This window comes from Ranitomeya imitator, chromosome 4 (assembly GCF_032444005.1).
Source record: "Ranitomeya imitator isolate aRanImi1 chromosome 4, aRanImi1.pri, whole genome shotgun sequence".
Taxonomy (NCBI): domain Eukaryota; kingdom Metazoa; phylum Chordata; class Amphibia; order Anura; family Dendrobatidae; genus Ranitomeya; species Ranitomeya imitator.
In genome coordinates, this window is record NC_091285.1 from 410,551,320 (window position 1) to 410,575,325 (window position 24,006).

At 43.9% G+C, this 24,006-nt stretch overlaps 2 protein-coding genes across 2 annotated transcripts in view; one reads left to right on the top strand and one right to left on the bottom strand.

Moving 5' to 3' along the window:
* KLHDC10 (kelch domain containing 10) overlaps positions 1–2,345 on the bottom strand; it is a 178,321-nt gene extending 175,976 nt beyond the window's left edge. The window contains exon 1 of the mRNA XM_069765393.1: positions 2,191–2,345. Within this exon, the coding sequence (XP_069621494.1) occupies positions 2,191–2,254 (64 nt within the window). The 5' untranslated portion in view covers positions 2,255–2,345. The remainder of the gene's footprint in view (positions 1–2,190) is intronic.
* ZC3HC1 (zinc finger C3HC-type containing 1) lies at positions 1,720–23,468 on the top strand. Its single transcript, XM_069765389.1, has 10 exons — positions 1,720–1,874; positions 3,262–3,376; positions 5,997–6,147; positions 7,815–7,898; positions 13,889–14,016; positions 14,177–14,325; positions 16,640–16,859; positions 17,733–17,921; positions 21,588–21,797; positions 22,979–23,468. The coding sequence occupies exons 1-10, from the start codon at positions 1,729–1,731 to the stop codon at positions 23,045–23,047; spliced, it is 1,461 nt and encodes a 486-aa protein (XP_069621490.1). The 5' UTR covers positions 1,720–1,728; the 3' UTR covers positions 23,048–23,468.
* Positions 23,469–24,006: the final 538 nt, after the last annotated feature.

The window sequence follows — 24,006 nt, forward strand, 5'->3', positions numbered from 1 at the left end:
CATCTCTTCCCAGACTTCATCACCATGAAGGAGGAAGAGAAAACATATATCCTGCTGGGAGAAGAAGAGAGAGCAGTGGAGATAGCAGCGCGGTATGTGAGCGAATGTCATAGACTGCGAGAAAGAGAACTATGATGCCATGGACTATAGCCCCCACCCTGGATCTGCCCCATCCACCTTCCCTATGCCATGGACTATAGCCCCCACCCTGGATCTGCCCCATCCACCTTCCCTATGCCATGGACTATAGCCCCCACCCTGGATCTGCCCCCATCCACCTCCCCTATGCCATGGACTATAGCCCCCACCCTGCATCTGCCCCCATCCACCTCCCCTATGCCATGGACTATAGCCCCCACCCTGGATCTGCCCCATCCACCTCCCCTATGCCATGGACTATAGCCCCCACCCTGGATCTGCCCCATCCACCTTCCCTATGCCATGGACTATAGCCCCCACCCTGGATCTGCCCCATCCACCTTCCCTATGCCATGGACTATAGCCCCCACCCTGGATCTGCCCCCATCCACCTCCCCTATGCCATGGACTATAGCCCCCACCCTGCATCTGCCCCCATCCACCTCCCCTATGCCATGGACTATAGCCCCCACCCTGGATCTGCCCCCATCCACCTCCCCTATGCCATGGACTATAGCCCCCACCCTGGATCTGCCCCCATCCACCTCCCCTATGCCATGGACTATAGCCCCCACCCTGCATCTGCCCCCATCCACCTCCCCTATGCCATGGACTATAGCCCCCACCCTGCATCTGCCCCCATCCACCTCCCCTATGCCATGGACTATAGCCCCCACCCTGGATCTGCCTCCATCCACCTCCCCTATGCCATGGACTATAGCCCCTACCCTGGATCTGCCCCCATCCACCTCCCCTATGCCATGGACTATAGCCCCCACCCTGGATCTGCCTCCATCCACCTCCCCTATGCCATGGACTATAGCCCCTACCCTGGATCTGCCCCCATCCACCTCCCCTATGCCATGGACTATAGCCCCCACCCTGGATCTGCCCCCATCCACCTCCCCTATGCCATGGACTATAGCCCCTACCCTGGATCTGCCCCCATCCACCTCCCCTATGCCATGGACTATAGCCCCCACCCTGGATCTGCCCCATCCACCTCCCCTTTGCCATGGACTATAGCCCCCACCCTGGATCTGCCCCCATCCACCTCCCCTATGCCATGAACTATAGCCCCTACCCTGGATCTGTCCCCATCCACCTCCCCTATACCATGGACTACAGCCCCCACCCTGGATCTGCCCCATCCACCTCCCCTATGCCATGGGCCACAATGGATCTGCCCCCATCCACCCTCCCTACAGCTCCTACCCAACATCCCCACAGTCCCTATCCCTATTGCCTTTATACACTTGCTTTGGCAAAACTGATGTGTATTTGGTCCTGCCAATAAAGCTTCTTTGAATCTTGAAGAAGCAGCAAAAACGCCTAGTGTGAACACACCCTAATAGAACATAGTTTAATCTCTGCTATAAAGTTGGCCACTGCAAAATAAAACGCACAGTCCACACAGGCTTCATGTCTAGATGTCTAGCACAAGACTTCTCTCTCCTCCCACGGATAGTGTGTGTGCCCCGCACTGCCAGCACTGCACGCGTGTGCCCTGCGTGTAACAGCTGCTCATAGCACTCACAGTCTGCCCGGAACCCAGAAGCGCCGCTGCTTGGCTCCCGACTTCCGGTTCGCATGCACACTTCCGGGGCCATCAAGATGGCGGCGCCCAGTAGTGAGAGCTCGGGAACGCCGCTGAAATCTCCTGTAGGAACTCCTGGAAAAGTCCGGGACTTGATCAATGAGGGGATCGCGACCGAGGAGTGGAGCGGCGACAGCCGGTGAGTGAGAGCAATCTGGCATTTGGCCTCCTAGAACTCCTCTCCTTATGGATGGCAGGTGGATTATTAATAAATACCCCTGCTCCATGCTCCCCAGTTACAGCGTGCTCCCCCTAGTGTCCGTGCAGGGAAATAAAAGGTTCTGGCTGTCGCCAATCATAAAGGGCATGTCAGCAATGCAGGGACTGTGAATCCAGGCTCTCCCTGACCCAATCCCAGCGCAGCTTTCTTGTTTCTAGAGGAGGAAGTGAAGCTGAAGCTCTGGTTGCTATAGGCAACAACACAACTTGTCAGTGGAGCAAGGAGGAAGACTCACCTAATAGAGGCGGGCAGATAGGGTACACTGATATAAATCCATGAGGATGGCACCCCGATGACATTATTTGCAGTGAGCCTCCACAACACGACTATGGCTGAGCTGTCAGTCACAGCACGCCTACTCCCCTGAGCGACACGGATGACAATGTCTGTACTTAACCTGTCTTTCTGGGCGCGGCTCTTTATTCCCCATTCGTAGAATAGGCGATAACCTGCCGATCCAGAGATCAGGGTTTGGAATCGTGAGACCGGAGCCCTGTAACCCATGATGAGTGCAGTGAGGGGGGCATGCGCGGCCTCCTCGCCATTTATGATAGGACTGCTGAGCTCAGATTGCAAATGTCCCGTAGATATTCAGGATGGGGCTGCCGGTCTTGGCGTTCTAAAGCCCAAATCTCTGTTTTGCTTGGAGTACCAGTGATCAGCAACTTATCCCCCATGCATAATTTGTTTTTGCTTTTTTTGGGGTGGGGGCAACCCTTTAAGATGCACAGATCTAATGAAATTAAGATTTTATGTCTAGCTTGGATGTAATCACACTGTATCAAAGGTCTGTCTGAACTATTTTAACTGGTTTTCCACTGGTTACTTACGTACATAGTTTCCATTAGAAGACCCCATTGTGTCATTGGTCAAACTGTCCCCTAAAATCTTTAATATCTTAGGCTACGTTCACATTAGCGTTCCGCTAATGTGCGTCGCTGTTGCGTCGGCGACGCAGCGGCGACGCGCCCCTATGTTTAACATGGGGGACGCGTGCGTTTTTTTTGTTGCGTTTTCCGACACGTGCGTCGTTTCCGACGCTAGCGTCGGACGCAAGAAAATGCAACAAGTTGCATTTTTCGTGCGTCCGATTTTCGTCAAAAAAACGACGCACGCGTCGCAAAACGCAGCGTTTTTGCGTGCGTTTGCACGCGTTTTTTTGTGCGTCGTGCGTGGCGTCGCCGACGCAGCGGTGCGCAACGCTAATGTGAACGTAGCCTTAGCTGTTCGTGAGCGTATTTTATATACTCTGCCCATATTCGGTGATCTGACTCGCTTTCTTTTCTTGTGTAATGCTGATCTTTAGTAAGGACACAAGTGTTCTCTCAGAAGAAAACAATAGCTTTCAAGTTCTTGATGATTCCATCTCATGTGAGGCAGCAAGTAAAGAAGCCTTCTTCTCCAGGGTGGAGACCTTCTCCATATCCTTTATGGCCACAGATGTATTCCACGCTGCGGGTGATACGGTCACTGTGTATTAGTACTTGATCATTTTCATCTTTTGAAATTGGTTATAATAATGATAATAATAATCTTTATATAGCGCCAACATATTCCGCAGCGCTTTACAGTTTAACAGTTTCAAACACAAACAGTAACAACGTTAACAATACAATAATTAAAGCGAAATAAGACGACTCTGCTCGTGAAAGCTTACAATCTACAATGAGGAGGGGGGAGATACAAACTACAGGTGTGTATTTACAATGATGGTCCAGCCATCTTCAGGGGGTGGGGGATAGATGGAGATAGTGAATGGGCTACACACACACAAACATAAAATCACTTTGATTACTGAATGTGACAGGCCGCTCTGAAAAAATGTGTTTTGAGCGAGCGCCTAAAACTATGCAAATTGTGGATGGTCCTAATTTCTTGGGGTAGAGCATTCCAGAGAATTGGCGCAGCACGGGAGAAGTCTTGGAGTCGGGAGTGGGAGGTACGGATTAGTGCAGAGGTTAGTCGAAAGTCATTTGCAGAGCGCAGCGGTCGGTTAGGCCGATAGACAGAAATGAGGGAGGAGATGTAAGGGGGTGCCGCACTGTGGAGAGCTTTGTGGGTGAGAACAAGTACTTTGAATTTTATCCTGTAATGAATGGGCATCCAGTGTAATGACTGGCATAGAGCGGATGCATCTGAGTAACGATTAGCCAGATGGACGACCCTGGCTGCTGTATAAAGGATGGACTGGGGAGGGGAAAGTCGAGTGAGGGGGAGTCCAATTAGTAGAGCATTACAGTAGTCCAGGCGGGAGTGGATCAGGGCGACAGTGAGGGTTTTTGTTTCCATGGTGAGAAAAGGGCGGATTCTAGAGATGTGCTTTAGGTGTAAGCGGCACGAGCGGGCAAGAGATGGTATATGGGAGGTGAAGGAGAGATCGGAGTCAAACATAACACCCAGACAGCGCGCCTTCTGCCGGGGTGTTATTATGGTGCCACCCACAGAGAGGGAAATGTCAGATTTAGAGAGGTAAGTAGATGGCGGGAGCAGAAGAAGTTCAGTTTTGGAGAGGTTGAGTTTCAGATAGAGAGCGGACATGATGTTGGAGACTGCGGACAGACAGTCAGTGGCGTTCTGTAGTACAGCGGGGGTAAAGTCAGGGGAGGATGTGTATAGTTGTGTGTCATCGGCATAAAGATGGTACTGAAAGCCAAATCTACTGATGGTCTGTCCAATTGGGGCTGTGTAGAGGGAGAAGAGAAGGGGGCCAAGGACTGAGCCCTGAGGTACCCCAACGGTGAGAGGAAGAGGAGATGAAGTGGAGCCAGAGAACAGAACACTGAAGGAGCGGTCAGAAAGATAGGAAGAGAACCAGGAGAGAGCAGTGTCCTTAATGCCTAGTGACTGGAGCCTAGAGAGTAGGAGAGGGTGGTCAACAGTGTCGAAAGGTCGAGAAGAATGAGCAGAGAGTAGTCACCGTTACGTTTTGCTGTCAGGAGGTCGTTGGTCACTTTGATGAGTGCAATTTCTGTCGAATGTAGGGGGCGGAAACAGGACTGTGAAGGGTCTCTGAGGGAGTGAGTGGAGAGGTAACGGGTAAGGCGGGAGTATATCAGGCGCTCCAAGAGTTTAGAGATGAAGGGGAGATTGGAGACCAGTCTGTAGTTGTTTGTGCAGGATGGGTCGAGGGTGGGTTTCTTTTTCTTTAGTAATGGAGTAATGAAACCATTTGAGTATGAGTGAAACCCACTTTGAAAGCAATAATGAATGTGTACCTATAAGTAATGAGTGAACATGCTCGGATAATATATTTGAGTCCCTGCGACTGCATGTTTTGTGGCTATTAGGCAATCTCTGCATGTGTTCAGGTTGTCTAACAGCCGCATGGACTCGAATATATTGTATATATTGCCACCTCGACTTTTCCCCAAAGGATCATACTTTTTGGATTTTAACATTCCTGATGCTTTTGTTCTCAGGAGGTATAATCTGCCACTAGACCTTGAAAATACACATGGTGTGTCCAGTCAAGCATGCATGTTTCTGGGGAGTCAGAAAGAGTGGCTGCTGAAGGAATATGGACCCAAACATCTCACTTTTGCTCCTCATTTTAGAAAATGGGTAGCAGGTTGGCTCAGTGGTTAGTACTGCAGCCTTGCAGCACTGGAGTCCTGGGTTCAAATCCCACCAAGTACAAAATCTGCAAGGAGTTTATGTTCTCCCCATGTTTTCGTGGGTTTCCTCCCACATTCCAAAGACCTATTAATAGGGAATCTAGATTGTGAGCCCCAATAGGGTCCGTGATGATGATGTCTGTAAAGCGTTGTGGAATTAATGACGCTGTATAAGATAAAATAAAAAAATGTACTGCAGGTCTGACTATAGACAAGCTTGTTTGATAACATGCTGGATGCTGTCGGTTAACAGATGTAGTCACTTGGAAATATGGGCTATGTAACTGATTTGTCCATAACACTAATCATTTGTGTGCTACACTCTTATTGCTCTATTTTTATGTATTTCTCTTTTTTTTTTTCTGTAATTGGGGAGTTATCTCTTGTTTAAACATATTACGATTTAATGGTTCCTTAATCTAAACACTCCCTAAAATGGGCTGGGAAACCTCCGGAATTGTCACCTCTCATCTGCGCCCAGTATGGATGGTCAAGCATAGAGTGTGACATGCTGAAGTGTTCCAGCTGCAGCGCCTACCTCTGTGCCAGCCTCCAGCCAGGCTTGGACTTCAATACATGTAAGTATTAAGTCTCTTTAGATCTAGTCAAGCTTCATTTAGTGATTGGCAGCAGATACAGAACATCTAAGCCATAGCCATAAATGTGAATTCTAATTACATACGTTATCTTCATATTACATTGTTGGAATTGCGGTTGTATTATAAAGTTCTGACACTGCGTAAAATGTAACGAAAACAAGAATGCTTTGATTTGGAAGTCTTCGTCATATTTTATTCAGAACTTAGAACACCTATCTGAAGTTGAAATTAAAATATTTTTCATTAGAAACACAAATTTAGAAATGATGACAGCAACACATTTGAAAAAAGTTGGAACAGGGCCATGTCTACCATAGTGTAGCATCCCCTCTTTTTACAATTGTATACATCTAGGAAGAGACCAATTGCAGGAGTATTGTAGAGGAATGTTGTCCAATTCTTGTTTGATGTAAGATTTTCCTGTACAAGATTTTCTAATTTATAACGAGCCAAATATTATCTATATATGAACGATCTGGTCAGTTCATCACCCGAACTCTTCTTCTGTGAAACCGTGCTGTGGTAATGGATGCAGTATGTGGTTTAGCATTGTCTTGCTGAAATATGCAAGGTCTTCTCTGAGATGTTGTCTGAAGGGGAAGCACATGTTGTTCTAAACCTCTATATAATACTTGGCATTGATTGTGCCTTGCAAGATATTTAAGCTTACCATGCCATAGGCACAAAGGCAACCCCACACCATCAGAGATGCAGGCTTTTGTACTGTATAGGGATAACTAGCTGGATGGTCCCTTTCCTCGTGAGTCTGCAGGGCACATCGTCCATGGTTTCCAGAAAAGATTTGGAATTTTGGTTCATCTGACCACATCAGTTTTCCGTTTTAAATGAGCTTTAGCCCTGATAAGACGGCAGTGTTTCTGGATTGTGTTAATATAGGGATTCTTCTTAGGATGACAGAGTTTTATCTTGCATTTGTGGATTGCATGGTAAACTGTGTTCTCAGACAATGATTTCTGGAACTATTCCTGAGCCCTTGCAATGATTTGCATCACCGAACTATGCCTGTTTTTAGTGTAGTGCTGCCTGAGGGCCTGTATATGACAAGCATCCAATATTGTCCATCGGCCTTGTCTCTTGCGCACTCTGAATTCTTTAGAATCTCTGAATCATTTCATATAATGTACTGTAGATTGGGGAATAATCAAAGTCTTTGCCATTTTACCTTGAGGAACATTTTTCTGAAAGTGTTCCATAATTGAGCTCCATTCACCTATTGGTGAACCTCTGACCTCCTTTCCTTCTAAGAGACTCTGCCTCTCTAATATTTTCTTTTAATAATCATGTGACTTAGCTGAAACTTGACCCTCCACTTCTTTTTCATGAGTGTCACTGAATTTTCCAGCCAGCCTGTTGTAAACCCTATACAAGCGTTTTTGATGTATTGCTGCCATCAATTTCTAAATGAGATCATTTTTTAAAATAAAATTGATTTTTTTAAATAAAATGTAAAATCATCTAACTTTCACCTTCTGAAATGTGTTCTGTGGTCTGCTGTGAATAAAACATGGCTATAAGAGGTTTCAATATTATTGCACTTGTGTTTTTCTAAACTTTTTGCACCGCATCCCTCTATTTTTAGGGATAGGGATTAATATATAGTTTGTGCTTCTCTTTGTGTCATCCAGATAAGCAGCGCTGTTCAGAATTACAGGAAGCACTCAGGACTTCTCATGAAAAGTATTGCTTTTGGCCAGATAGTCCATGTCCAGGTACTGTGAATAGTATTTCAGTAATGTTTTGTTTCTTTAAAGTGTGACTGTCACTATATAAAAAATTTAATATATGACAGACACTAAACAGTATTGCTGATCAATGGGGGCCCAGGTCCTGAGACCCCCATAGTCAGTCAAGATACTGTTCTGAAGTCCGCAGCTCCTGTTTGAGTTGCGTGGACAGAGCTAACTATGGGCTTATTAGTAAGTCTTTGGGTCTGTACACAGCTGAGAGTGGATATACAGATCAGTAGACTTAGTATTGATCATTGGGGTATGTGTGCATTCAGCTCATTCTGATTCTTAGGGCTTCGGAGCAGTATTCTGACTGATCGTGGGGGTGTGATGACCTGAACCGCCACCGATCAGCAGCACTGTGCAGAGCCTACCAGCTATAAATAATTTTATAGTGACTGTTACACTTGAAATATAGACTTTAATGCATTATACAGAGCCCTGAAAATAGAGGTGATTTGCATTAGCTGTCATACTCCTGGGTATGTAGCTGTGCCTCTTAGAGACATATGTAGTGAAACAGATACTCCAAATTAAAAACACAACATACCGTATATTTCGAGACTAAGAATTAAGATGTCTCACAATAGAAACTATTCCACAAAAAAATTGAGGTCTCCTGCTTCCCAAAATTGGTTTAGTTATTTTTTTTTATATTTTCATTTTTCAATTTTTTTCTTGTATTCCCTTAGTTACCAAGTCAAATTTTTCAAATCTGACATGTTATCTTAGGTGGCAATAAGTCTGGAATGTTGCAACATATCCCATTGATTCATTCTTTTTTTTTTTTTTTTTCTTTCTTTTGTATCACATTTTAATTAGTGGTCAATTTTGTTTAGCGTTCTTTTATGAAAATATAAAAAATGTGATAAATATCCAAAAATCGTCAATTTGCCAACTAGGAATGTTTCTACCTTTAACACTGATGGTGATACCACATAATAGATAGAGGTGGTCCACTACAATCTTTATTTTGCACATCGGTTTTAAACCATTGAAATACGTTAAATATTTTTTCAATTACATTCTTTTTTTCATATTTGCCTGTGAGCGGCACTATTTCTGCTCACTCAGTGCCGATCCCGGGACCCCCGGCTGCAGCTGCCGCTGATGTCCGGTGATGTCACGTCAACATGCGTGCAGAGGCCAATGAAAGCAGAGAAGAAAATCTTCCACAGCACCTGCTCGTACTGGGTTGTGACGTGCGTGATGTTGCCCACTGCCCTGCCAATCCGGAGTGGGCGCAGTCTCCGTGAGACTGGGTCATTCCTCGGTGATACATTCTCCACTTCCAGAGTCCGGAAGTTGACTTTACATCACCGGATATCGGTGGCGACTGCAGCCGGAAGTCACCTTATTGGCACTGAGCGAGCAGAGAGAGCGCCATTCAAAGGCAAATATGAAAAAAGAATGTATTTGAAAACATTCTTATTTCAATGGTTAAAGTTGATGTGTACAATGCAGATTGTAGTGAATCGTCACTTTAATAAATAACATTTACCTTATGTCTGCCTTACATCATCACCGTTTGTCATATGTCCTTTTTTTGTTAGAAGGTTTAAAGATTTTGCAGCAATTTTTTTTTCAAAAGGCGGTCATGAGGGGATAATAATAATAATAATAATAATAAAAAAAAAAAAGAACACTACCTTATTATTAATATTGACCCACTAATGGCTGGGTGTCTCAACAACACTGTTAGTGACAGTAGCTTGCGGCTTTGCTCTCATGCTCTATTGTAATATGACACATGTTCTCCAGCTTCTTCTGACTTGTCCAGCTGTACACCATTGCGGCATGCTTCCCTTCATCCCCTAACCAAATAACCCCACTCATGTAACATTGCCTATAGACTTCTCCATCTCTTTAGGATTATGGCTAAAGATCATAGTTTCTCCTTCCATTCTCCAGCGCCTCTTAAGACTCCTTTTGAACAGTTCAGTGTTTCTTATCTGAACATTACATTTTCTTTTGTAGTATTGTACAGTACTTCTAGGGTCCCCCACCTTTATGTTCCTCAGGTTTTAACCCCTTCGCGACATGCGCCGTACTAGTACTGCGCTGCCGGCACTGCATTAGTGCCAGCAGCAGTACTAGTACGGCGCACCGATCACCGCGGTCTCGCGCTGAGCGCCGCGGTGATCGGGTGCGGGTGTCAGCTGTATATGACAGCTGACACCCCGCAGCAATGCCCACGATCGGCGCTATCGCCGATCGCGGGCATTTAACCCCTCTGATGCCGCTGTCAGTAGTGACAGCGGCATAGAGGGGGATCGCGCAGGGACGGCGGCTCCCTGCGCTCTCCCACCGGAGCAACGCAATGAGATCGCGTTGCTCCGGTGACCCGGAAGGAGTCCCCGGATCCAAGATGGCCGCCGGACTCCTTCCGGGTCATGAAGTGACCTGGAAGCCAGCTAAGCTGCCTGTCAGATCGTTGATCTGACAGTGTGCTATGCACAGTGTCAGATCAACGATCTGATCTAATACAGAGATGTCCCACCCTGGGACAATGTTAGAAAGTAAAAAAAAAAAAAATAGAATGTGTAAAAAAAAATTAAAAAAAATCCCCAAATAAAAAAAAAAAAAACATTTCCCAATAAATCCATTTATTTATGTAAAAAAAAAAAACAAACAATAAATGTACACATATTTGGTATCGCCGCGTCCGTAACGACCCGCTCTATAAAACTATCCCACTAGTTAACCCCTTCAGTGAACACCGCAAAAAAAAAAAAAACGAACAGGGCAAAAAACAACGCTTTATTATCATACAGGCGAACAAAAAGTGGAATAACACGCGATCAAAACGACGGATATAAATAACCATGGTACCGCTGAAAACGTCATCTTGTCACGCAAAAAAAAAGCCGCCATACAGCATCATCAGCCGAAAAATAAAAAAGTTATAGCTCTCAGAATAATGCGATGCAAAAACAATTATTTTTTTATATAAAATAGTTTTTATTGTGTAAAAGCGCCAAAACATAAAAAAATTACATAAATGAGGTATCGCTGTAATCGTACTGACCCGAAGAATAAAACTGCTTTATCCATTTTACCACACATGGAACGGTATAAACGCCCCCCCTAAAAGAAATTCAGGAATTGCTGGTTTTTGTTCATTCCGCCTCCCAAAAATCGGAATAAAAAGCGATCAAAAATGTCATCTGCCCGAAAATGTTACCAATAAAAACGTCAACTAGTCCCGCAAAAAACAAGACCTCATATGACTTTGTGGGCCAAAATATGGATAAATTATAGCTCTCAAAATGTGGTGATGCAAAAACTATTTTTTGCAATAAAAAGCGTCTTTTAGTGTGTGACAGCTGCCAATCATAAAAATCCGCCAAAAAAACGCTATAAAAGTAAATCGAACCCCCCTTCATCACCCCCTTAGTTAGGGAAAAATAATAAAATGTAAAAAAATGTATTTATTTCCATTTTCCCATTAGGGCTAGGGTTAGGGCTAGGGTTAGGGCTAGGGTTAGGGCTAGGGTTAGGGTTAGGGCTAGGGTTAGGATTAGGGCTAGGGCTAGGGTTAGGGCTAGGGTTAGGGTTAGGGTTGGGGTTAGGGTTTCAGTTATAATTGGGGGTTTCCACTGTTTAGGCACATCAGGGGGCGTCCGATCTCAATTCCAGCCAATTCTGCTTTGAAAAAGTAAAACAGTGCTCCTTCCCTTCCGAGTTCTCCTGTGTGCCCAAACGGTGGTTCCCCCCAACATATGGGGTATCAGCGTTCTCAGGACAAGTTGGACAACAACTTTTGGGGTCCAATTTGTCCTGTTACCCTTGGGAAAATAAAAACATAGGGGATAAAATATCATTTTCGTGAAAAAAAAAATATTTTTTATTTTCACGGCTCTGCGTTATAAACTGTAGTGAAACACTTGTTGGTTCAAAGCTCTCACAACACATCTAGATAAGTTCCTTGGGGGGTCTAGTTTCCAATATGGGGTCACTTGTGGTGGGTTTCTACTGTTTAGGTACATCAGGGGCTCTGCAAATGCAACATGACACCTGCAGTCCATTCCATCTAAGTCTGCATTTCAAACGGTGCTCCTTCCCTTCCGAGCTCTGCCATGCACTCAAACGGTGGTTCCCCCCCACATGTGGGGTATCAGCGTACTCAGGACAAATTGGACAATTACATTTGTGGTCCAATTTCTCCTGTTACCCTTGGGAAAAAAAAAATTGCGGGCTAAAACATTATTTTGTGGAAAGAAAAAATGATTTTTTAATTTTCACAATGCTACATTCTAAACTTTAGTGAAACAATTAGGGGTTAAAAGTGCTCACCACACATCTAGATAAGTTCCTTAGGGGGTCTTCTTTCCAAAATGGGGTCACTTGTGGGGGGTTTCCACTGTTAAGGCACATCAGTGGCTCTCCAAATGCGACATGGCGTCCGATCTCAATTCCAGCCAATTTTGCATTGAAAAGTCAAATGGCACTCCTTCCCTTCCGAGCTCTGCCATGCGCTCAAACAGTGGTTTATCCCCATATATGAAGTATCGACGTACTCAGGACAAATTGCACAACAGCTTTTTGGGTCCAATTTATCCTTTTACCCTTGGGAAAATAAAAAATTTGGGGCAAAAAGATCATTTTTTGTGAAAATTAATAAAAAAATTTTTTTTACGGCTCTACATTATAAACTTCTGTGAAGCACTTGGAGGTTTAAAGTGCTCACCACACATCTAGATTAGTTCCTTAGGGGGTCTACTTTCCAAAATGGTGTCACTTGTGGGGGTTTCCACTGTTTAGGCACATCAGGGGCTCTCCAATCGTGACATGGGCTCCGATCTCAATTCCAGCAAATCTTGCATTGAAAAGTCAAATGGCGCTCCTTCCCTTCCGAGCTCTGCCATGTGCCCAAACAGTGGTTTACCCCCACATATGGGGTATCGGCGTACTCAGGACAAATTGTACAACGACTTTTGTGGTCCAATTTCTCCTGTTACCCTTGGTAAAATGAAACAAATTGGACCTGAAATAAAAATTTTGTGAAAAAAAAAGTTAAATGTTCAATTTTTTTAAACATTCAAAAAATTCCTGTGAAGCACCTGAAGGGTTAATAAACTTTTTGAATGTGGTTTTGAGTACCTTGAGGGGTGCAGTTTTTAGAATGGTGTCACTTTTGGGCATTTTCTGTCATATAGACCCCTCAAAGTCACTTCAAGTGTGAGGTGGTCCGTAAAAAAATGGTTTTGCAAATTTTGTTGCAAAAATGAGAAATCGCTGGTCACCTTTTAACCCTTATAACGTCCTAACAAAAAAAAATTATGTTTCCAAAATTGTGCTGATGTAAAGCAGACATGTGGGAAATGTTGTTTATTAACTATATTATGTGATATAACTCTCTAATTTAAGGGCATAAAAACTAAGAGTTTGAAAATTGCTAAATTTTCTTAATTTCCGACAAATTTTTGTTTTTTTCACAAATAAATGCAAGTCATATCGAAGAAGTTTTACAACTATCATGAAGTACAATATGTCACGAGAAAACAGTGTCAGAATCACCAGGATCCGTTGAAGCGTTTCAGAGTTATGACCTCATAAAGTGACAGTGGTCAGAATTGTAAAAATTGGCCCTGTCACTTAGGTGAAAACAGGCTTTGGGGTGAAGGGGTTAATAATTGCTATGGTATCTTGTTGTACTAATGTTGCTGTATTACTCCACTTCTTGCCTTACTACTTTCGCCTGATAATAGTTCCAGAGATTGGGAAAAAAGGTGTGCAGTGTTATACGTCATCTGATCTCCTTCTGCCCCCGAAAACGTTCATTCTGACAACATGTCTGTATCAGGAGTTTGGGGGGCTTGGAACTTACAAATTACTTTTCTAAGTTAATTTGAGGTCACACATTTAAAGAAATCTTTATCCATTGGTGATTTGTGATTTATTCAGTTTACTTTGCTTTTAAACTTCCAACTATGTGACAACATTCTGTCTGCTTCATGTTTTCATTACAGAACACTTCAGGACCCTTTTGGTATCGGAGCCCTCTTCAGTGATCAGTGACTTTATTGAACGTTTGCAAAATCTTTGTCACTTGGAGCTGCAACTTCCAGCCCTGAAACCTGATAATCTGAAAAGCATGGTAATGGCTGCCAGTCATACTGTCGTATCAAACCTTATAGCGATAAATATTACGGCTCAGTGTACACCTCATACATCATATGCTTTTATAATGTAATAAACCATGGGTGTATGCTGCTGATCACCTTTTGTAATAGAGATGTCTATTGTCATTATATTAGGACATTACAGAGGAAACGGTCAGCTTGCTGCTTCGCTTGGTTGAAGATGAGTTGCAAGAGCGCGAGAATACCACGCACTGCTTGGTCAGTGAATCTTTGCAAGTGCACATTTCTGCCTGCATTTTGGCACTTTGTGGATGGAACAGCAGGTGTGTTAAAATAATTTGTTCTTAGAATGGTAAGCCACATTGCATTAAGAAAAGGATATTAATTGTACTAATAAATAAATTATACGTATGTATATATATATATATTAGATTGTGGCCCGATTCTAATGCATCGGGTATTCTAGAATATTCGTCGCCATGGCAACCATTATGACATCTATGTCGATACTGTGCCCGTCGCTGAATCAGAAACGTGAGATTTCTACGTCCTTTATGACATCATCGTCTCTGTGCCCGTTGCTGATTGGTCGAGGCCTGGCGGCCTCGACCAATCAGAGACGCGGGATGTCTACGTCCTTTATGACATCATCGTCGCTGTGCCCGTCGCTAATTGGTCGAGGCCTGGCGGCCTCGACCAATCAGAGGCGCGGGATTTCTACGTCGATGCTGTGCCCGTTGCTGATTGGTCGAGGCCGCCAGGCCTCGACCAATCAGAGACGCGGGATTTCCAGGACAGACAGACAGACAGGCAGGTGCAGACCAATTAACAGGTGCAGGAATACTTTTTCCATGTCCAAGGAATGCAACATTTCAAATCCAACACTGAGCCTCTTTAGTGGGAAATGCTCACTGTCTGAAGGATCCGAATGTGGTTGATAGTCGGACGTGTTGGGGCAAAGAATTCCAGAGAATGGGGGATATTCGGGAGAAGTCTTGGAGGCGGTTCGATGAGGAGCGAATAAGCGTGGAGGAGAGAAGGAGGTCTTGGGAGGACCGGAGATCACGTGAGGGAAGATATCGGGAGATTAGTTCAGAGATATATGGAGGAGACAGGTTGTGGATGGCTTTGTAGGTCCGTATTAGTAATTTGAACTGGATACGCTGAGGGAATGGGAGCCAGTGAAGAGATTTGCAGAGGGGGGAAGCTGAGGAGTAGCGAGGAGAGAGATGAATTAGTCGGGTAGCGGAGTTAAGGATCGACTGGAGAGGTGCAAGGGTGTTAGCAGGGAGGCCACAGAAAAGGATGTTGCAGTAGTCAAGGCGGGAGATGATGAGGGCATGCACAAGCATTTTAGTAGATTGACGGTTGAGGAAAGGACGGATTCTGGAGATATTTTTGAGCTGGAGGCGACAGGAGGTGGAAAGAGCTTGGATGTGCGGTTTGAAGGACAGGGCAGAGTCGAAGGTTACTCCGAGGCAGCGGACTTCTGGTACAGGGGAGAGCATGATGTCATTGATTGCGATAGATAGGTCAGGTAAGAAAGATCTATGGGATGGAGGAAAGATGATGAGTTCAGATTTGTCCACATTGAGTTTGAGGAAGCGAGAGGAGAAGAAGGAGGATATGGCTGATAGGCATTCTGGGATTCTGGACAGCAGAGCGGTGACGTCTGGGCCAGAGAGGTAGATCTGAGTGTCATCAGCATAGAGGTGGTAATGGAATCCATGGGACTTTGAGTTGTCCCAAGCCAAGTGTATAGATTGAGAAGAGTAGGGGTCCTAGAACAGAACCTTGGTGGACTCCAACAGAGAGAGGGTGGGATGAGGAGGTAGTGTGGGAGTGGGAAACGCTGAATGTGCGGTTGGAAAGGTACGAGGAGATCCAGGATAGGGCGAGGTCTTTGATGCCAAAGGAGGAGAGGATCTGTAGTAAGAGGCAGTGGTCAACTGTGTCGAAAGCAGAGGACAGGTCTAGAAGGAGGAGTACAGAGTATTGTCCATTAGCTTTCACGGTAAGTAGGTCGTTAGTGATTTTGGTCAGGCCTATCTCAGTTGAGTGATGGGGGCGGAAACCAGATTGTAGATTGTCAAAGAGCAAGTTAGATGAGAGGTGGGAGGAAAGTTCAGAGTGGACAGCACGTCCAGCTCCAGGAGTTTGGAAGCGAATGGGAGCAGTGATATTGGGCGATAGCTGGACATAGCAGTTGGATCGAGGGTTGACTTTTTAAGGATGGGCGTGATTGTGTCATGTTTGAAAGCAGAAGGGAAGGTGCCAGAAGATAGTGATAGGTTGAAGATGGGTTATTACATGTCTCACACTGGTAACACCCTCTTCATTCAAAATAAGCTCTGGAGGCAGATTCTCGGGGAGATCTATGTCCGGCCCATAGATCTTAACAGCTCATTTGTATATTAAGAAAAGTGTTGATTTTTCTGGACTAAGACATGGGATTGCAGATATCATGGTATCATGTTATTTAGCTTCCTATGACCTACATGCCCATATAAACTGCTAATGGAGGATTGAGCCTACTGACAGATTACATTTAAAACATGTCTTAAAACAGACCAGATTTTAAGATCAAGAATCGTAGTGTTTTACGTATGTAACCCAAATCTATTTATTTGTATCAAGCCCCTCCTCAGGCTCTTTGCCTCTCTCCATCATTCGCTGTCCTCGGTGTATGAGGAAGGTTGGCTTGTGGAGCTTCCTACAGCTGGAGTCTGTAGATTTGGACATCTCTTTGGGACCACCTAGCACTCCAGTGTCTCCAGGAGAAGTTTTTGGTGAAAGAACACCTTTGGGAGTTATGTCCCCCAATAGAAGGTTCACTCGTAGCCGGGATCTTGAGCAGGTAGTTTTGAATTTTAATGTTTTCATTATTAAAAATTAAATATGGTTTCATTTGACACAGCATTTTTTACATTGTGAAGTGTTTTTTTTTTTTTTTCTAAAGGAGAATTGCTGATAGATGTAATTTTTTTAGGACTGGAGCTCCATATAGAAATCTGTAGTACCAAGGGGTTGGTACTTCACAGGCCAATTAATATCAGTATTCTTATAGTACATTATTTTTTACTACATTTTTAGTTGTTTTTTTTTTTGTATGTTAAAAAAAAAAAAAAACCACGAATGGTAAAAACAGACACAGGGACCCAAAAAATGGATGGAAAACAACAAGCACTTAGAAAAATTGGTCCAACACATTTGTGAACAGTAGCATAATGCTACCTCTTAAAAAGAAAATCCTACTGGATGCTTTGGCGGCCACAGGTGAGTAGTAACATTTGGGTGCTAATAGTGGTGTTGTGAGCAGCTGACAGAAGTCTTTGGGAGCTACACTGTACTCTCACCTTACATTTGGGGGGGGAGCCGTGTTTGTCAGTTGTTCTCGACCGATAAATGAGCCTGGAGAGCTCTCAGCATAGCTGTTTGATCTAGAGCAACTTGATTGACACAGGTCCCCTCAGCAGACGCCAGGTACACTACTCTGCACCCCAATCTGGTTCTGTATATGTATTATTTCACTATTTTAGTTAGTTAAATCTTGTCCTTTTTTTTTTTTTTTTTTTTTTTTTTTTTAGTACATCTGTCATTCTTTATTGTGCACATTGTAGGGTTGTTCTGAATCTTCATCTTTGGGAACACAATGTCCCCCAGCATCCTGTTTGAAAGTTGAGTAAGTCTACGGTTAGCGCTAAAAAAAAATAAAAAATTGTTTTCCCAGAGCCCCTCTTTGGTTAACACACAAGTTCGCAGTGGAGGATCTTCAGTCTCGCCTGAGTCGGATAATGTTCGGAGCCGCCCAGTGACCCGCAGCATGGGACATGGAGAGTACGCGGGAGTTGCATCTGAAATCTATTCCAGCCCTCACCGGAAGGCTAAGCGCCCTAGACTCTCCTCCACTGGTAGTACAGTAAGTCTTTTGACAGACTGACAGAGTATGTGTATATATGTATACATACAGCCCGATTCTAACGCATCTGGTATTCTAGAATATGTATACTACAGCCCACGTAGTATATTGCACGGCCACGCAGTATGTAACACAGGCCACGCAGTATGTAACACAGCCCACGCGGTATGTAGCACAGCCCATGCGGTATGTAGCACAGCGGGCACCATGTCCCTGTTAAACAAAAAACAAAAAAACAATTAAAATAAAAAATAGTTATATACTCACCTTCAGACGACCCCCGGATCCAGCCCAGGCCTTTAGCGATGCTCCTCGTGACGCTCCGTTCCCAGTAATACCTTGCGGCAATAACCCGTGATCAGACCGCTACTTCATTATCTCGCGAGACCGCTATGTGATCTCGAGTCATTGCCGCAATGCATTCTTGGGACCGGAGCGTCGCGAGGAGCGGGAAAGGGTGCCGCGGACTCCTGAAGGTGAGAATATAATGTTTGGGTTTTTTTTTTATTATTTTTAACATTATATGTTGTTTTTACTATTGATAGGCAGCATCAATAGTAAAAAGTGAAGCGGTGTTTAAATCCCGCCCCAATATCGCTGACCCAGGATTTCCGTTACAGACAAACAGACGGAAGTACCCCTTAGACAATTATATACGTACTAGATGGTGGCCCGATTCTAACGCATCGGGTATTCTAGAATATGCATGTCCACGTAGTATATTGCCCAGCCACGTAGTATATTGCCCAGCCACGTATTATATTGCCCAGCCACGTATTATATTGCCCAGCCACGTATTATATTGCCCAGCCACGTATTATATTGCCCAGCCACGTAGTATATTGCCCAGCCACGTAGAATATTGCCCAGCCACGTAGAATATTGCCCAGCCACGTAGAATATTGCCCAGCCACGTAGTATATTGCCCAGCCACGTAGTATATTGCCCAGCCACGTAGTATATATAACGCATCGGTTATTCTAGAATATGAATGTCCACGTAGTGTATTGCCCAGCCACGTAGTGTATTGCCCAGCCACGTAGTGTGTTGCCCAGCCACGTAGTGTGTTGCCCAGCCACGTAGTGTGTTGCCCAGCCACGTAGTGTGTTGCCCAGCCACGTAGTGTGTTGCCCAGCCCACGTAGTATAGAGACTTAAAAAAAATAAATAAACATATACTCACCTATAGCCCGTTGTAGTCCTGCTATACTTACCCTCCACCACCTTTCTCGCTCCTCTCCACGCTCCCGGGATCTCTCCATTGCAAGCGGCAGCTTGCGATCCCGTCCCAGGGCTGGTGTGAGCAGGACCTATGAGGCCGTCGCGGTCACATGACCGACCGTGACGTCACGGCAGGTCCTTGTCGCACACCAGCCCTGGGACGGGAGCGGAAGCTGCCGCTTGCAATGGAGAGATCCCGGGAGCGTGGAGAGGAGCGAGAAAGGCGGCGGAGGGTGAGTATAGCAGGTTTTTTGTTTTATTATTTTTAACATGACATATTTTTACTATTGATGCCGCATTGGCAGCATCAATAGTAAATAGTTGGGGACACACAGGGTTAATAGCAGCGGTAACGGCGTTACACCGCGGGCCGTTACCGCTGCCATTAACCCTGTGTGAGCGGAGGGGATTACGGAGCGGGCGCCGGGCAGTGAGTGTAGGGGAGGGACTAATCGGACTGTGGCCGTCGCTGATTGGTCGCGGCAGCCATGACCGGCAGCTGCCGAGACCAATCAGCGAATGAATAACCGTGAAAGAAGGACAGACAGACGGAAGTACCCCTTAGACAATTATGTGTATAGATGTAGGTATATATATATGTATGGGTATATGTGTGTATGTATGTATGTGTGTGTATATATATAGAGAGAGAGAGAGAGAGAGAGATATGTAGGTGTAGATATATAGATATAGAACGCGTGCCATAGACTGCGAGACAGACAACCATGATATACCAGGAACTTCCTTACCCCCACCCAGTACCCCATCCATTGTTCCCACAGTCCATACTCGCTGTTCCCTACTGAACACATGCTTAGGCAAAACTGATGTTTTAGTCCTGCCAATAAAGCTTCTTTGAATTTGGATATATAGACAGATAGAGATAGATAGATAGATATAGATACAGTTGTGGCCAAAAGTATTGACACCCCTGCAATTCTGTCTGATAATACTCAGTTTCTTCCTAAAAATGATTGCAATCACAAATTCTTTGGTATTATTTTCTTCATTTAATTTGTCTTCAATGAAAAAACACAAAAAGAATTGTCCTAAAGCCAAATTGGATATAATTCCACACCAAACATAAAAAGGGGGTGGCCAAAAGTATTGGCACTGTTAGAAAAATCATGTGATGCTTCTCTAATTTGTGTAATTAACAGCACCTGTAACTTACCTGTGGCACCTAACAGGTGTTGAACAGCATGAGCAATCTCAAGGCTACAAGTCCATCTCCAAAGACCTGAATGTTCCTGTGTCTACCGTGCGCAGAGTCATCAAGAAGTTTAAAGCCCATGGCACTGTGGCTAACCTCCCTAGATGTGGACGGAAAGGAAAAATTGACGAGATTAAAACGCAAGATTGTGCGGATGTTAAAGAAGCTCGACTAACATCCAAACAAGTTCAAGCTGCCCTGCAGTCCGAGGGTACAACAGTGTCAGCCCGTCCTATCCGTCGGCGTCTGAATGAAAAGGGACTGTATGGTAGGAGACCCATGAAGACCCTACTTCTTACCCCGAGACATGAAAAAGCCAGGCTGGAGTTTGCCAAAATTTACCTGAAAAAGCCTAAAACGTTTTGGAAGAATGTTCTCTGGTCAGATGAGACAAAAGTAGAGCTTTTTGGGCAAAGGCATCAACATAGAGTTTACAGGAGGAAAAAAAGAGACATTCAAAGAAAAGAACACGGTCCCTACAGACAAACATGGCGGAGGTTCCCTGATGTTTTGGGGTTGCTTTGCTGCCTCTGGCACTGGACTGCTTGACCATGTGCATGGCATTATGAAGTCTGAAGACTACCAACAAATTTTGCAGCATAATGTAGGGCCCAGTGTGAGAAAGCTGGGTCTCCCTCAGAGGTCATGGGTCTTCCAGCAGGACAATGACCCAAAACACACTTCAAAAAGCACTAGAAAATGGTTTGAGAGAAAGCACTGGAGACTTCTAAGGTGGCCAGCAATGAGTCCAGACCTGAATCCCATAGAACACCTGTGGAGAGATCTAAAAATGGCAGTTTGGAGAAGGCACCCTTCAAATATCAGGGACCTGGAGCAGTTTGCCAAAGAAGAATGGTCTAAAATTCCAGCAGAGCATTGGAAGCAACTCATTGATGGTTACCGGAAGCGGTTGGTCGCAGTTATTTTGGCTAAAGGTTGTGCAACCAAGTATTAGGCTGAGGGTGCCAATACTTTTGTCTGGCCCATTTTTGGAGTTGTGTGTGAAATGATCAATGTTTTGCTTTTTGCTTCATTCTCTTTTATGTTTTTTATTCATTTAAGACAAATTAAGTGAAGATAATAATACAAAGAATTTGTGATTGCAATCATTTTCAGGAAGAAACTGAGTATTATCTGACAGAATTGCAGGGGTGTCAATACTTGTGGCCACAACTATAGATAGATAGATATAGATTTATTTATTTTTTTTTTACTTTTATTTTGGTTATTCAGGATCTTTCTCCTAAGGCTTGTTTTGATCCACTAAATCAGCACAGAAGTTGGTGTCCTTGGTTGACCGTAGGACAAGGAGGTGACCAAGGTAAATTAGAAGCAAAAGAAAATGGAAATTCAGACCACACAGCAGTTGCTGGATGGAAGGAGGTGTTGCGAGTATTGCTTGGAGAGGAAAAAAACAGGACCCGGAAGGAAGCAGATTCCTCAGTAAGTAACAAAAATTCCACCATTGACCACACCTTCAGGCAGGACGCCCCTATAGTCATTATATTATCTTGTTGGGATCTACTGGCATTACTCTGAGTAGGCAGCTTTACACTGGTAGTTTTGGATGCACTTTTGCCTACCTTTAATATGGAGAGTCCGAGTATATGCCATGCTGCTGCTGAGTATCGTTTTTCTATGTCAGATAGTGATATAAAGGGTAAGGGTGCATGATGGTCCTTTTTAAGTTAAAATAGATAAAACACCTTCTAGAGATTCAGTACATTGGTGATAAAGGAATTTACTTGCATCTGGTGCATGGAGACTGCGCTGTTGCCGTAAACAGGTGATGTGTCCAGGAGCGCCAATGACATGGTTTCTCCAGCATCCTGATTATTGATAGACTTTTTTTTTCAACTTATCGTATAGCCACTACTGTAGGTTTTGTAATTCAATAAGGAAATATTAAATATAATACAAAACATATTTTTCGTGCATATTTGCCAGCCCGTGCTCTAAATTTGACATTTTTTAATATATTTTCCAAATAGACATTCCTATAGGACTGGGAAAATATATAATTAAAAAAGGCAATCTAAAACAAAAAACTGCCACCTAAATGCTTCTCCAAAATAAATGACATTTCTTAAGACTTCCTTCATGGTGCAGTATTTCACATCAGTATTTGTAAGCCAAAACCAGGAGAGTTACAATCAGAGAACAAGTATAATAGAAACACAACACCACTTCTGCCCCACTCCCGGTCTTTGCTTACAAATATGGATGTGAAATACTGACCTAAATACCGCTGTGTGAACGTGGCCATAGAGCAAGTTCTTGGGGGACCATAGGTGTACAGAGGGGCGATCTTATGTCCACATGCATTGTCATATGGATATTCTGTAGACCCAGTGTATACTGCATTCAGCCGGTCGGATGTGCTTGTGTAAACCGAAACTGGACCTCCATACATCCTGCCAACAAAACAATTTTGTAATCTGTGTTATAACTTGTGGAGTCTAGCACATACACGTGCCTTATGGTTGAATTGTACTTGTCAGACCTTTGGTGAAGTTGGAAGATGCCTTTCTACTCCCTACCTGTTGTCAGTTATGGTCCATTGTTGTCAGTAATAGTATTTACATATTTTGACAAACACTTACTCCTGTTACATTTTGTTTCAGAGTGTTCCAGAGAAATCTCACAAAGTTTTCAGAATATTTAGGCAATGGCAAGGCAGCGACTCATCATGATGGCCATGGGATGCCCATTCTTCACCAGGCAATTTCCGGTTGAATCACTCCCCCCGCTTCATCCTTGTCAACAGTCGAATATGCCTGTGTCGTGTAATTCCAAAACTGTCTTGAGGATTATTTTCTAAATAATGTTATCCCCTCACAATCATCTAAATTTTATTGTTGTTTTACAGAAAATTTAATCTAACAGAGTTTTAAAAGAAAATGATTGTGCAAAGAATGTTATTTTCAGATTTTGCAGGCACTGTATAATTGGTACAGTCTCCTACATTGAAATCCAAAATAGCTGAACATTTTTTTTGTGTGTGTGGACCAGAAATATACTTCTCATAGAACAGTGGTGCGTAGGGTTTTCATTCCAATGTGATGTTTTCTTGCATACATTTCCTACTGAAATAAATAATTGGGAAAATCCAGACTGGGGACTTGGTTACTCTGGGATAGAATCTATGTGTAGTGAATGCTATGTGTAGTGAGAAGTTATGTGTTCTTCTACCCATGGAGAAAGCTTTGCTTCCTGTAAATACATAAGCATTAAAGGGAAGTCTAAAAGTTGCAGGAAATCTTATGAAATGAACTAAATTACTCACCTTTTAAAGGGAATTTGTCAGTAGTATGAACCTTCCTAAGCTGTTTATGCATGTAGGTCTTAGAAAGTTGAGTAAAATAATATCTGTGATCTGAAATCCACATTTTTCTTAATATGTAAATAATTTAAGATCCATGGCCTGGATACTGATCTCCTGGAGAATCTGCCTATAGAGATTTTTTTTTTCAAATGAGAGGGGGAGTTACCAGTGTGAGACATGTATATCAGGAGAGCAGACTGTCAGTCATTACATGTCTCACACTGGTAACGCCCACTTTTATTTATAATAAGCTCTGGAGGCAGATTCTCAGTGAGATCAGTGCTCTGCCCACAGATCTTAAGAGCTCATTTACATATTAAGAAATAT

What these genes read in the sequence shown, in the direction of transcription:
- ZC3HC1 (XM_069765389.1), top strand. Translation starts at nt 1,729, where the DNA reads ATGCACACTTCCGGGGCCATCAAGATGGCGGCGCCCAGTAGTGAGAGC. An exon ending in CCAGGGTGGAGACCTTCTCC is followed by an intron (nt 3,377 to 5,996) that starts ATATCCTTTATG and finishes TAATCTAAACAC; the next exon opens with TCCCTAAAATGGGCTGGGAA. An exon ending in GTAGCCGGGATCTTGAGCAG is followed by an intron (nt 16,860 to 17,732) that starts GTAGTTTTGAAT and finishes TTGTTTTCCCAG; the next exon opens with AGCCCCTCTTTGGTTAACAC.